Source organism: Mauremys reevesii, linkage group 2 (genome assembly GCF_016161935.1).
Source record: "Mauremys reevesii isolate NIE-2019 linkage group 2, ASM1616193v1, whole genome shotgun sequence".
Taxonomy (NCBI): Eukaryota; Metazoa; Chordata; order Testudines; family Geoemydidae; genus Mauremys; species Mauremys reevesii.
The window spans coordinates 117,591,943-117,607,566 of record NC_052624.1 but is presented as its reverse complement, the minus strand read 5'-3'; the positions used below and the strand labels follow the sequence as shown (position 1 = coordinate 117,607,566).

The 15,624-nt window shown below is 44.3% G+C and overlaps 1 protein-coding gene across 5 annotated transcripts in view; it reads left to right on the top strand.

Moving 5' to 3' along the window:
• The window catches only part of CTNNAL1 (catenin alpha like 1), a 156,055-nt gene that overhangs the window by 107,800 nt on the left and 32,631 nt on the right, over positions 1–15,624 (top strand). For all 5 annotated transcript variants that reach the window (XM_039526467.1, XM_039526466.1, XM_039526463.1 and 2 more), the window contains exon 11: positions 7,780–7,930. In XM_039526467.1, coding sequence (XP_039382401.1) covers positions 7,780–7,930 — 151 coding nt within the window. The remainder of the gene's footprint in view (positions 1–7,779; positions 7,931–15,624) is intronic.

The window sequence follows — 15,624 nt, the reverse complement described above, 5'->3', positions numbered from 1 at the left end:
CTTCCGCGCCAGGCCATCCTGAGGTATAGTGGGAGCATTGCCTCGACCAGCATGGCAGCATAGGGCCCTGGTCTGTGCAGGGATTCACGCAGCATGCGCTCTCTGTTTCTCCTGCTGACCCGCCTCAGGGTGATCTCGCTCGGCGACTGCTGCATCTAATTAGGGGAATTACTTTAATGTTACTATTGTGAATGCTTGACTTTTCCTTTGCATAACAATGACCGTCGTTTAACAGCCACGTGTTGGAGGCTGCAGAGGAAAAGCATACAGGGATCTTTCCCGGGGACAGCCGCGAGGGGCTGGAACAGGGTCAGACTTTATGCTTTCCAGATTGCCTGCAGCAGGAGGGCACTGCTATCCATTAACTGTTAAGCAGCCTAAAGTTTACGGCTTACCAGGCCTGGCTGCTACACGGATTCTGCTGTCCTGCCCCGCTTGTCCAATCTCCAGTGCAAGACCCCAGGCAATGCAAGCGAATGCCGAAAATTCGAACTTGTCCTGAGAGCACATGAGATTAGGTGCCCTGTATGGTCTTGTTCACAGAAACTGAGTAGACTGTGTTGAGTGTTCGCAAACATGTATCTTTGCAAGGAAATCACTTCCTTTTTCCCATCACACAGCTGCGGCTCTTTCCCGAACTGCCCCGGCATCCCCCTCACAGAGGCTGGCACAGATTAGGTGGCGAAAGAAAAAGACTCGGGACGAGATGTTCGCTGAACTGATGGCCTGCTCCAGAGCCGAGGCGGCCCAGCAGAGCCAATGGAGGGAGACCCTCTCTCAGCAGCAGCGCTCACACAGCGAAAGGGAGGACAGGTGGCGGCAGGAAGGCCAGCAGGCGACTCAAACGCTGCTTGGCCTAATGAGGGAGCAAACGGACACGCTCCGGCGTCTTGTGGATGTTCTGCAGGACCGCAGGCAGGAGCAGAGAGCCCCCCTGAACTGTATCTGCAACCGCCCTCCCCCGCCACAAAGTCCTGTCCCCCCCTCACCCAAAATCACAGGAAGGAGGGGCGGTAGGGGCCTTGAAAACTGTCACTCCACCCCAGCAGAGCGCTCATGTACCAAACAGCTCTCATTCCCTAAAGTATGAGAATTGATTCCCTTCCTGGCTCACCCGATCCCAAATCCCAGTTTCATCCCCCAATTGTGTAGTTGAGTATTAAAAATAGTTTGCTGTTCATTACTATTTCCGTCATGTTTCTTTGCAGAAGACTTTGTGTGAAGGGGGGGGAGGGGTTTGTTAATTGCATAGGACAGCCACCATTACCAGGGTACAGACATGGGGGCAGGATCAACAGCAGGTCACACACAGAGTGCAGTCACTAGGCACCTGGGTCACTGTGGGAGGTGTCTGCTGCCCCAGGTCAGTCTGGGAGGTGTATGCTGCCCCAGGGTCCGAGCGCCTGGCATCCACAAATGGCAAGGCAGGCTGCCCGTACCATGCCCTTCCACCCTAGCCATGAACCTCTCCGATGCCCTGAGCCCCAGCCAGAGCCATCATCCCCCTACACCTACTCACCTTTCCCACACACCCCTCACCCCTTCCTGCAAACCCACCCCTTCCTGCACACCCTCCTGTAACCATCCTCCCCCCAGAGACCACTGTAGGAGCAGGAGCCTGTCAGTCCTCGAGTGTAGAAGCGGTCTGTACATCACTGCACACCGTACCCACCACAGTCTGCGTCCCTGTTTGAACCCTTTAACGCAAATTCATTAGTAAAGAAAACTTTGTGAATTAAAAGTGTTCCAATAAATTTATTTTTAAACGTCTGTTGGAAGGGGGGAAACCTGGGGAACGGGGTATGTAACCGCTGAAAAAAGTGAATAGTAAGTCAAACAGGGGCAGGTTCAGCTTCTCTGTAAAGAGACTGGACAGTCATAGGTTACCCTGCTCTCTGAGGAACCTAGCTTTCAAAGCCTCCCGGATGCACAGCGCTTCCCGCTGGGCTCTTCTAATGGCACGGGTGTCTGGCTGAGCGTAATCAGCAGCCAGGCGATTTGCCTCAACCTCCCATCCCGCCCTAAAGGTCTCCCCCTTGCTCTCACAGAGATTGTGGAGCACACAGCAAGCTGCAATAACAATGGGGATATTGGTTTTGCTGAGATCCGAGCGAGTCAGTAAGCTCCTCCATCTCCCCTTGAGATGTCCGAAAGCACACTCCACCACCATTCTGCACTTGCTCAGCCGGTAGTTGAAGAGCTCCTTGTCCCTGTCCAGGGCGCCTGTATAGGGCTTCATGAGCCAGGGCATTAGCGGGTAGGCTGGGTCCCCGAGGATCACTGTAGGCATCTGCACATCCCCAACTGTTATTTTGTGGTCCGGGAAGAAACTTCCTTCCTGCAGGCGTCTAAACAGACCAGAGTTCCTGAAAACACGCGCGTCATGAACCTTGCCCGGCCACCCGACGTAAATGTTGGTAAAACGTCCCCTATGGTCCACCAGTGCTTGCAGCACCATTGAAAAGTAGCCCTTTCGGTTAATATACTGGCTGGCCTGGTGGGCCGGTCCCAGGATAGGGATGTGAGTGCCATCTATAGCCCCACCGCAGTTTGGGAATCCCATCGCGGCGAAGCCATCTATGACGACCTGGACGTTTCCCAGGGTCACTACCTTTGAGAGCAGTAGGTCAACGATTGCGTGGGCTACTTGCATCACAGCAACCCCCACGGTAGATTTGCCCACGCCAAAGTGGTTCGCTACTGACTGGTAGCTGTCTGGCGTGGCAAGTTTCCAGAGGGCTATGGCCACTCGCTTCTGCACAGTCAGGGCTGCTCGCATCCGGGTGTCCTGGCGCTTCAGGGCAGGGGCCAGCAAGTCACACAGTTCAAGGAAAGTGCCCTTACGCATCCTGAAGTTTCGCAGCCACTGTGATTCATCCCAGACCTGCAGCACTATGTGGTCCCACCAGTCCGTGCTTGTTTCCCGGGCCCAGAATCGCCGTCCCATAGCATGAACGTGACCCATTGCCACCATGATCTCCGCGGCGCGGGATCCCGTGCTTTGTGAGAGGTCTGTGCCACTCTGACACTTCATGTCCTCACCGCGCTGCCGGAGCCTCCTCGCCCGATTTCTCAGTAGCTGACTGTGGAAGAGGTGGACGATAAGGTGCGAGGAGTTGACAACGGCCATAAGTGCAGCGATGATCGCATCGGGCTCCATGCTCGCAGTGCTGTAGCGTCCGCGCTGTCACTGACCAGAAAAGTGCGGTAACAGATTTCCCGCCGGCGCTTTCAGGGAGAGAGGGCGGGAGTGACGGTTGAATGACAACAGTTACCCAAAACCACCCTCGACACATTTTTCCCCCAGCAGGCATTGGGGGCTCTACCCAGCATTCCAATGGGCAGCGGGGACTGCGGGAACTGTGGGATAGCTTCCCACAGTGCACCGCTTCCAAAGTCGATGCTTGCCCCGTTAGTGTGGACTCACAAAGTCGAATTAGTGTCCTTAGTGTGGATACACAAATTCGAATTCATAACGTCGAATCCACAAATTCGACCTAAGTTAAATCGAACTACTCTTGTAGTGTAGACATACCCTAAGAGTAAAATCTGTCCTCAACCTTCATGGCCTCATAGCTTCGACCTAAGTTAAATCGAACTACTCTTGTAGTGTAGACATACCCTAAGAGTAAAATCTGTCCTCAACCTTCATGGCCTCAACAAATATATCAGATTTGCGAGGTTCCAAATGGTCACTCTATCGACTATCCTCCCTGCATTGTCTCTGAATGACTGGTTTGCTGCTCTGGACCTCCATAAGCCCACTTTCATGTGTCAGTTTTGCTGAGACACGGAAAATCCCTTCAGTTCCTCATAGCAGAGCACCATTTTCAGTATTAGGTGCTTCCCTTCAGATTCTCTTTTGCCCCTGGGTTTTTTACCAACTACATGGTGGTGGTGATAACATACCTCAGGAAGAAAGGAATCTACATCTTCCCATATCTGGATGACTGGTTACTGAGGGGCAGGTCCAAAGAAGAAGTCCTTTCTCACGTCAGCACTACACTGTGCTTGCTTGACCATCCATGTCTCATCCTAAACACTGGGAAGTCAACTTTGGTTCCTACTAAGAAAATTGAGTTCATTGGTTACCCTAATAGACTCTCCAAATTCAAGAACATTTTTGCCAACCGACTATTTTCAGGCAATTCACTACCTTTGCCTCAGCCTGCAATCTCAGCCTTCCATCACAGTTCAGATGTGCCTGATTCTCTTTGGCTACATGAACCATCTGCATGCGAGCCAACAGTTTGCAACGTTGCCTCTTCACCCCTTTAAATTGTGGACCAGGACAGTTTACCATCCGACTCTTCACTCCTTGGACAGATTGGTCTCTATCCATCCACTGGTCCTGGACTCCTTGCAGTGGTGGAAGCTTCCAGAGAATGTTTATCAGGGTGTTCCCTTCGTCTGGCCCTTTTCAACGAGGTCTGTTGTCATTGACACTTCCCTAATGGGCTAGGGAGCACATCTGGGGTCGTTGAAAGTTCAGAGTCTGGTCAGAGCAGGAGTTCTCACTGCATATCAACGTGCTGGAGCTTTGGGCCATCTACATTGCATCGCCTGCTTTTCTGTACTGTATCTGAGATTCATGGTTCACATACTTACCCACAATACCACCATGATGTATCATGTGAACAGGCGAGGGGGAGCACACTCCAGGATGCTCTGCCAGTAGGCAATCAGGTTGTGGTAGTTTTCCATCAAGGAGAGCATCACTCTGATAGGACCATCTTAGGAAGAATTTTTCACTGACCCACACGTGGTCTCTGAAGACAAACATTCTCTGGGTCATCTTTGCAGCTTGGGGAATTCCGTTGATCAGCCTGGTTGCCACAAGGGACAACGGGAAATGTCATCTGTTCTGCTCTTGATGCGGGCCTCGGTCCAAACTCCATCTGACGCTTTCTACCTCAGCTTGCTGTCAGTTCTCCTGTATGCTTTTCTCCCGATCATTCTACAGGTAATCCTCAAGCTGAAGGTGGATCAGGCCAATCTCATTCTCATTGCCCTGGCATGGCCAAGGTAGTGTTTGTTGTACGACCTTCTTGTGCTGTTAATTCAGTCTCCCATACCCCTTCCTCTCCATCCTGAGCTATTCACCCAGGATCATGGTTGCACCATATATCCTGTGCTCAGCTCCCTGTATCTCCTGGCATGGCTGGCTTCATGGCTAAATGAGGAGAAAATGCAGCGTTCGGAGGCTGTTCAACAAGTCCTATTCAACAGTACAAAGCCCTCTGCCAGAATGGCCTGTTCAACTAAATGGAAGCGGTTTTCAGTGTGGTTGTTGACCCATGGAGTTCAACTGATATTGGTTTCTATTGAGTATATCTTGGAGTACTTCTGTACCTTCAGTTGCTGGGCCTTGCACTTAGCTCATTGAGAGTATATCTGGCAGCAATAGCAGTGTTTCATCCCCCCATTCTGGGAAGATCAGTCTTCTCCAATGCCGTAGTAGCAGGATTCTTAAAAGAGCTTCTTCATCTCCATCCTCCCATCTGGGAGCCGTTTCCTCTGTGGGACCTTAACATGGTCCAAGTGGCTTTAATGGGACCTCCATTCAAGCCCCTGGCATCTTGTCCCTTTCCACTTTTGTGTCAGAAAACTGGGTTCCTGGTAGCCCGAGTTCTCCTGGGTTACAGTGAATTGGGGTGACTGGCCCTGCGCTTTAGTGAGGAGGTGGGCGGGGAGGTGAGGTGAGTAGGCGGGTGGGGGCGAGGAGGAGCCCCCTACCAACCTCTCCCTACCCCCAGCGCCTCCTGCCAGCCAGCGGCCCTGCCAATCAGCGCCTCCCCCTCCCTCCCAGCACCTACTGCCAATCAGCTGTTTCGGTAGTGTCAGGAGGCACTGGGGTGTAGGGGAGAGGAGCAAGGGCGCAACACGTTCAGGAGGGTGGGTGGAATTGAGCGGAGAAGAGGCAGGATGGGGGCGGGGAAGGGGCAGGGAAGAGTGGGTGTGGGAAGAGGTGGGGTGGGGCCTTGGGGGAAAGGAGTGGAGTGGGGGCGGAGGCAGGGGGAGCACCCCCTGGCAGAGAGAAACCTCTATCCTGGGCCCCGCAGCCCCCGAGAGACAGCCCTGCTGGTTGCAATAACATCCAGAAGGAGAGTCTGTGAGTTGCAGACTCTGATGGCAGAGCCTCCTTATACACAAGTCTCCAAGGGCAAAGTGACTTTACGACCACATCCAAAATTTTTGTCTGAAAATGGTTTCTCAGTTGCACTTGAAGCAGGAGGTATATTTACCTGTGTTCTTTTCTAAGCCACATTCATCTCCAGAAGAGCAGCATCTCTATATGTTAGATGTCAGGCAATGTCTGGCCTTCTACCTGGACAGGACTAAACCATTTCATGCTTTGCCTTGCCTCTTTGTGTCATATGCAGATGGTATGAAAGGGAAAGCAGTCTCTTCACAGACTCTCTCTAGATGGATAACGTCATGTATCAAGATTGCAGATGAAATATCTTTGTCTGTGCCTCCTCAGTAGTTGTGAGCTTGTTCTATGAGAGCACAAGGGATCCCAATAGCATTCCTCAGTGACATCTCAGTATTGGACATTTGCAGGGCTGCTATGTGGTCATCCATACAAACATTTACACACCATTATGCCATTATTGCATCTTCCAGAGTGGATGAAAGTTTTGGTAGGGTGGTCCTGCAATCCTTGTTTAAGTAGACCTTGACCCCTGCCTCCAGGGATGGGTACTGCTTGTGAGTCACCTAAGTGGAATACACGGCTGCCTGTATTTGAAGACGTGGCTGCTAACAGTAATTGTGGTTCTTCAAGACGTGATGCAGGCGTGTATTCCATGACTCATCCTCCATCCCCTCTGCATTTGAATTTTAGTCTCTGGGTATTCAGTGCGAAGTAACTGAGGGTTGGGGTGGTGCTGCCTCATATAGCCAGCGGGGAGGGGCTAAGGCCATGAGGCCCAAGTGCCGCCCCTCTCCGGATACTACTGTGCAAAATCCTCTGGCTCCGGCATGCTGGGCGCGCACAAACGTAAGTGGAATACAAGTCTGCATCGCATCTTGAAGAAACATAGTTAAAGGAAGTAACCGTTTCTTCCACCTTGTATTTAGTTGTCACTTTTCCCGGACCTGAAGAAGTAAGCTTGAAAGCTTGTCTCTTTCAACAACAGAAATTGGTCCAATAAAAGATATATTACCTCACCTATGTTGTCTCCCTAATATCCTGGGGCCAAGATGGCTACAATAACACTATAAAAATGTTACATAATCTCAATAAACTAAACTAATTTTGATAGATTATAACAAACTAGAGTGGAAGAGTTGAAAATGTCATGTACCTAGTTTTAACAAGCAACATGTTCCACGGGTATAATTCTGCAGACCTTTATACATGAATAATCCTTATTTATGAACATGGGTCTTCTGACTTCAGTGGGATTATTTGCACATGTACAGATTATTCAAATTTGTAATAGTTTGCAGGATAGAAAACTAAAATTAGCATGTCTTGAAATATTTGTATTCTTTTACTTCTCTTTCCTGTTGTCTAATATGCTAGAACTTTTTGTCCATGCTGATTTTAAAAAAAACCTGCATATTCACAAATACATTTAATACCAGAATGTTTCAGCGAAAGTCCTTAGAAATATAACTGGTTTTGCTCAACAGATGTAGTATTAACCCTTTCTTAATACTGACACTCTTTCTTGTTTTGTGTGGAGGCATTTTCAAATTAGCCTGTAACATTACATGAGAAGATGGGTTTTTTTTAATATTTGTTGCTCTATTATTGCATTTTTTTTTCAGATAATTTCTGCTGCAGAAACACTGACATTACATCCATCTAGTAAGATAGCAAAAGAAAATCTTGATGTGTTCTGTGAGGCTTGGGAGTCCCAGCTGAGTGACATGTCCATGTTGTTAAGAGAAATCAGTGATGTGTTTGAGGGAAGACGAGGTAAGAGTGCTGTTCATCATAACACAAGTGCAGCATTCCAAGTATTTTACCTGGTCTGCTAAGCTGCAGTGTAGCAAATATGCTGTTTTCTGCAGATGGATACAAAATAAACACTCCTTTTTTTAATATGACAACTTGGTATCTAGGTAATATTACATCAATTCAGTATACTGGTTTTATAGAAACAATGGATTGGAGTATAATTACTAGATCTGCTACATAAAATACAGAACACTTGATTTTAAAAACCTAAGGTTAAGACCTAGATCAGGGGTCGGCAACCTTTCAGAAGTGGTGTGCCGAGTCTTCATTTATTCACTCTAATTAAAGGTTTCGCGTGCCGGTAATACATTTTAATATTTTTAGAAGGTCTCTTTCTATAAGTCTGATATATAACTAAACTATTGTTGTATGTAAAGTAAATAAGGTTTTCAAAATGTTTAAGAAGCTTAATTTAAAATTAAATTAAAATGAGGAGCCCCCCAGACCAATGGTCAGGACCCAGGCAGTGTGAGTGCCACTGAAAATCAGCTCGCGTGCTGCCTTTGGCATGCGTGCCATAGGTTGCCTACTCCTGACCTAGATCCTGTAAAAACATATACATGTGCTTAACTTCATTCGCTATGTATAGTCCCACTGAAATCAAATGGAACTGCTCACAGTACATAAAGCTAAACACATGTTGTAAACCTTTGCAAGAATGGAGCCTAAAGGCTGAAGGAGTTGTATGGTTTTCATATCCATCTATTGTCATGACCTAATATGTCACTGAGTGATACCAATCAAAATTCTCATAAATTGTAAACAGAAAGTAAATTGAATTGTATGACAAGTATAGTTTCATCATAGGGATTTAGTATGATTAGTATTAGCATTTCAGTTTTATTTTTGAAGTGTAGTCTTTGTGATGGAGCAAGGCCGGATGGCTACAGGAAAGTATTGAGGAGCAGGTATGTTAGCTCCAGGCTAAGCAAATCCCTAGTACCATGGGAACCAAAATGGCAGTTGCTCCAGGCTAATCAAGGCACCTGGGGCCAATTAAGAACTTTCTAGAAGGCACCGGAGAGAGCTACATTGATTGGAGCACCTGCAGCCAATCAGAACAGGCTAATCAAGGCACCTGGTATAAAAAGGGGAGCTCACTCCAGTCTAGGGAGGAGGAGCCAGAGGAAAGAAGTGCGCATGAGGAGCTGGGAGCAAGAGACACAAGGAACTCAGAGGGGGTACTACTGGAGGATTGAGGAAAACACCATACAATCAAGCAGCATCAGACACCAGGAGGAACCTGTGGTGAGGATAAAGAAGGTGTTTGAAGGAGGCTATGGGGAAGTAGCCCAGGGAGCTGTAGCGGTCAAGCAGCGGTTATAAGTAGCACTATAGAGACTGCTGCAATTCACAGGGCCCTGGGCTGGAACCCGGAGTAGAGGGCGGGCCCGGGTTCCCCCCTAGCCCTGCTACTCCTAATCAGACATAGGAGTAGTTGATCCAGTCTATGGGTTTCATCCAAGGGGAAAACCACTGAGGGGAAGAAATCCGCCAATAAGCGCAGGACCTACTAGAGGAGAGGAGGAACTTTGCCACATCTTTGAGTTTTCCAAATTTTTCCATTCTGCTAGGCTTTTCATTGTCCAGTATTCCTGGAAAATAAATATTTATTTTAATTCTGTACTATCAGCTTGAATTTTATTCACTTCATAATGTAGTGAATGTAGCTATTTGATTTTTGAACTGCTGTCCTTTCTCCTGGATGGAATCTCTGACGACTCCACACAATCTTGGGATGTTTTCTCTGGTTGGTAAGTTAACTGGTATTTGTACATGTAGAATACAACCATGGAACTTCGAAGAACAAATCTGTGTTTACTCTCATTTTAGTGTCACCTCTATATGGTATTCTTTTTTGAAAATTTAAGAAAATATCCTGGTGTTTCTTTTTATGTAATTTAAATTTTCTTCAAAAAGTTTGTCTTCGGTGCAGCTTGGCATATCACTTTTGTGCAGATAAATGTTTGTATCATTCTTCAGGTTAATGTAGAGGTACAATGTAACATACCATATATTTAGGTTTGGCAGAATTAGTTTATTTTTTTAAATAATTTTAATGGATAATGTTGCTGTTTATTTTTAAGCACTTTTTAAAAAAAATGTTATAGATTTAAATTTTCATAGTTGCAGGAAATTATTGTGTGGGTGTTGGGGTCAGACAATAATTATTTAATGACAGGAGACGTTGAGATTCAAAAAGTTAAAGCTTCAGAAGTGTTAACACACAAATTGTCACATCGCATGTCAGAATATACAAAGTAAATATCCATAAGTCAAACTCTAGCAAGTTCTCTAGCACCATTATCTTGTATTTTTCTAACTTGGCCTAGCTGTAAATTTCAGTCATCATCCATGGAAATACGGTGTGGGTGTGGGTGTGGGTGTAAATCTACATTTACTGATAAAATTGTAATCCTTCCAAGCCTAAATATATTGAATCTGTTTTGTGTTTTAAGAAAAAATACTCAGGAAAATGCAATGATTTGGTTAAAAAATTAGACAAAGAGATTTAACACAAATTTTTCATATCTAAGCTGTCACTGTATATTCTGAATCAGGGTAGACAGATTGTCATTACATACAGTACTTCACTAACTGACAATCTTTGAAAGAATCCTGTTGTTAAAGTGTCAAACTAGTAAACCTTCATTTTTGTATTTTGATGAACTTCTGCTACAAGGAATTCACCTGAAAATTGTTGTCTTTCTTGGTGCAAAGTCATATTATCTGTGATGTTTTATTAAGTATGAATTAAAACATACTAAAACTATGAACAGGGCTAAATAAACAGCATGTGCTATAGCATAGTTAGGAATATGAAAACAATGGGAAACTTATATGTTCATGTTCTACCTGTTCCTCATCTTATTCTGGAAGTACTGGATATGAGATCCTGTTTATGGGTCTGATCTTGCAAGAAGATGAGAGCCCTCAGAGGGTACTCATTACCTCACAGGATCAGTCGCTTAACTGGGATTATTTACTTTCTCTGAGTTAAGGGAATTTATGTTTTTGGAATTTCAGCAAGAGCTATGTAGGTAGGTTAATTCCAATTGGCAAATGCAGATCAATTGTGCTCTTGAAAAATCAAGTAGAAAAATTATCTTTGTTATAATGTGACATCATGAAGAAGACATGTTCAGATTTATGGTTAGGGTTATAACCGAAGACATCTTTGCATGTCTTAAACAAGTTCCAATGCTTTTGAGACCATTTATCAAGGAAATCAAAATAGTTTGGGGTTAGTTATGTCCGAATAACCCAACTTTCTTTCTTTAGTAGCAAAATGATGCTGTGTTTTAAATTATATTGTATCAAATGCTAACTATATTTACTACAAGTTATGTAAAAATAGGAGGTTTTAAGACTGACTATGCAATTTGAAATCTATTGAATTCTTATGTATTTAGGAAATAGTTTCATGTTACCTTATTGGGATGGGGGAAAAAACTTTCTGGGTGTTTGTTTTGTTATATTTTAAATGTTAGAGCAGAACAGTGCTGTTTTGCAGCAAAGTATTTACTCATCACCCACAAAAATTGAATATTGGTTTTGAAGTTAGAGGACATTCCTAGCATATCCTGTTAGTGACAGTTACTTTTCCTATAGTGTTCCATAGGCAGCGACTACAAGCCATATGGGTTCTGTACAGCCAAATTGTGGTTGCTGCCCTGGACATTCTGAAGAGGAGACTGTGCTGTCTCCCTGTTTCTTAGCCTACCTGTGCATAAGGTAGCCATTCTATGAATGCCAGACTTGGAAGTTGGGGGGAGAAGGTGGATAGCACTTGCCAGCAGTGATAGAAACCTCATACCATGCATCAGCAGGGCTGCAGTAGATATTGGCTATTCCTGTTCTACAAGTGCAGCAAGGGACATATTTCTACATGTTTATAGCACCCAAAAAGCATTATGTTAGGCATGTCTTCAGGCACAGCTCCTCCTTCCTACCATGGCTCAGCCTGCTGAGGGACATAACTGAGCCTTTTGACTCTAACTGGCTATTATAAAGGGGGGTGGGGAGAAATACCTTTTTTAAAAGGACCCTGATAGAAAAATAAAATGGGGGTGAACCCCTCTTTGTATTCTCCATTATGTTTCACTTAATTTGATTTGTGGCTTATGATAATGCTTAAGTACTTCTGATAGTACCTCCATGGACTTCCAAATGTGGCTTGCCTTAGTGGCAATGGCTACCAGCAATAACCCTAAAAATCACTTTACCAGTTTCAGCATTACATTGTTTTCCAGGAACAAGTTGATAATAGGTGAAAGATTAGGCTAAATATTTAATCATCATGAGATGACAGAATTTGTGGATGTTTTCATCAAGTAATAATCTCATCACATCCTGTCACAGTGTAGGGCTTGATAACATTATATTAGCATATGATCTTGTTTCCCATTGTAAATTATACTAATTCTAAAACTGAGATTGGTAAAGTCATCTTTATTTTACTTAGTACAAATGTGAGAAATACTTTGCTCTTATGAGGAGTATGATTGAGTCTGTATAATAGAAGATAAAAATGTAGGAAGATAGTGCCTTTTTCCTTAATTCTGAAATTCAGAGTTTTTAAAATACTGTAATTTTGTATTGTCCCTCTAAAACATTTGGACAGTTTGGTAGAACTAGTATTTAAAAGCCTGAGAGAAAGAAACCTTTGCTGTTGACAAACACTGAAGGGCAACTGAATGTTCTTGGCACCTCTAATAAAGTAAGCATTTTCTATGTTGTTGATTCAAAGTGTGTTTGTCTCATCTGTTGTTTGGATAAGCAGGTATGCAATTGATTTTACATCAGTATTTATTAAAAGTATTAGCAAGCTATGCACTTTGCAAACTAAGATTTGATAATTGACATAGATTAAATAGAAAGCCTTCAATAAAAGGGGCCAAATTCACCCTGGAGGTAGGAAGATGCAACTCCATTTATTTCAGTGGTGTTATTCCAGTTTACACCTAGGTTAAATTTGTCTAATTGTTTTTATGATAAACAGTCTTTTGCAGGGCTGCATATACCTCATGAGAGAATTACTGTATTGGTCTGCAGGACTGTCCCTACCAAACAGTTGTTTTCTGAGTAAGGGAGAGTTGAGCTCAGTCTGCCCTAGAACAGAGTGCCTGATCCAACCATTCGATCAGTAGATGTCTTTTCATTGAGGGAAAGGGAGCAAGTGAGCAAAGCATTTTCCCCTTCTTCAATCTCCCTCTGCTCTGTGGTGTACAAAGAAGAATCCTTTGACAGCTCCCCATGCCTTGAGAAGTGGTAAAAGAATATCTTCCCCTTTAGTGGTCCCCCCTCTGTCCTCCTTTCTCCATGTGATTTGAGAGAGTTGATTAGATGTTAGGATTTGTGGAGGAGGAGAGTGGTGAATGCAAGCAAAGGTAGTAGTTTTGGAAGGGACAGAGACTGAAGGAGCAGGGAGAAAACTGAGGGGTAGTATTGAGATGGCATGTGATGGGAAAGGAAGATGACACAAGGACAAGGGGAAAATAATGATAGAACTATTAGAAGCTGGAACAGTAACAAGGAAGATGGAAGAAGAAGAAAGAGGTGAAATGATAAAAAAAAATTGAAAAAGAGGAAAAAATATATCAGTAGAGAGAGAGAGAGACTGGAATAAAGGAAGGTAAAGAGAAAGAAGGACCAAGGTATGGCGCATATTCATTTTGATAATTTTATTGACAGCTGAATCCCAAAACGATTAAATAAATGTAAATATAAAATATTTTGTGTATACACATAACTCGTATTATAGATATAAAATCCATGAATAAATTGATGTGGGTGATCTCCTTGTCAAAGATGACTTATCTTGTGCTTGAATAATTTTGCCTTTGGAAGACATGATCTTGTATCTAGTGGCTTAAAAAAAAATTTCTGAGAATAATCTCACTTGCACCTACCTTGGCAACAAAATGCACACAGAATTTTCACTCATAATTTTTTAGCTTCCACCACAAGACAGGCTGGGAACTCCTAGCTCTTAACATTTTTCCCCCTCTCAGGCACTGGTAGTTGAGTGCCTCACTTTTGTGCCTTTTTCAACTATCAGTACCCTTCTAGAGTCTTCATGCCAGTTTTTTGAGTACAGTCAGCAAAGACTCTCCTCACTTGAGCTGTATGTTGGTTTTGTTCTCTTCTCTTCTGGTGTTTGCCACTGTTTCACTTATTTTTGTTTACACTCTTCTCCCACTCAGTTCCTTTGTTGATGGTTGTGTATATGTATGTGCACACGCATGCAAAAGCTTCCATTTTAGTTTGGGTCTCGGTACACTTGTGGCTATGCTGAGACAGTCTCAATGTGCCCGTGTTCCATTTTCCTCTGACATCAAGGGTTTTCAGCTTGTCGCTTTGAGATTTCGTGCATAGCACCAAGGAGACCTCAGTATTTGACACTTTTGAACTGGGATTCTTGGTGCTACTTTGATAGCTTCTTTGTTGGTTTTCTTTCTTGTTGCTTTGTACCTGCTTTCCCCATAGTACTGTGGCCCCTTTAATCAGACAGCTTGGCATACCTGAGATATCATCCAGAACATTTGCTAATTTATAACACTCTTCAGTGCAGAGATTGGTCCACTTGGACAGATGTTGGGGCAATGAAACACCTGAATGATTTTCTGTGTTCTTTTGATCTGTTTAGGAAGACAGTTAGTGCCCTGATGCCTGCTTCACCTCTAGTGTGGGTAACTTGGCTTCTCGTTGATGGAAGTATGGTCCTGGAAAGAAAGCTGGCCGACTTGTAGTGCGATTACCATGTTAATCAGCCACCCCTTTTGGAATGAATTTTGGTTGTAGGTGAAGGACCACTTTGTCATGTAGTGAAGATTGTAAAAGGAGGGTCAGCCATAAGACCCTGGAGCTTGCTCACCTTTTTCACATTTGTTAAGGCAATAAGCTGTGGATCCAAAAAGGGGTTTCATTACCCCAGTGAGCACTAAGTTTAAGTCCCAGGTGGGTATTTGTCTTTCAACAGAGCGACTCTATTCACTTATAGTCCATTAATAAAGCATTTCTCTACAAGATGACCAAGCATGCTCTTGTTTTCTACTTCTGGATTGTGAGCTCAGATGGCTGTAAGGTGCACCTTTTATAGAAGATATGGACAGTCTCATGGATGAGAGGTATAATAAGTACTCCGAGATTGAGACTGGGGCTGTGGTTGGGGAGAGTTTTTTGTCCACGGTTACTCACGTAAATAGAAATGTTTTTAACAGACGGAAGTAGATAGTGTTCTGTGATTTAGCAAGATCTCTTGAATTTGACCTGAGCAATTAAGTTTTGAAGCAGTTAGAGACCAATAAAGACCGTTTGTCTTGAAGATTTTGGCTGAGCTGCTCCATGAGGATGTGTTTCCATGCCAGATGAACTATGGGATGTATCTGTTGGTTTAGGCACCACTTCTACACAATGTAATGTCCTTTTGCAGAGCTACCTGGACTTGAGGGACCATCTGACTGCCTGCAGCTTTCAGATTTTGTATTTTATCCTCCCGGGTATTCCAGTATCTGTGGTTCCTGAAGTCAGTTTTTCAGTGAGCAGCCCAGACTTGAGTATCTGAAATCATTGTTAGTGGAGGTCGCATTCTTCAGGATGTTGCTCCATTGATTTTCCCAGTGGAAAGAATTGACACCTTTTGGGGTATC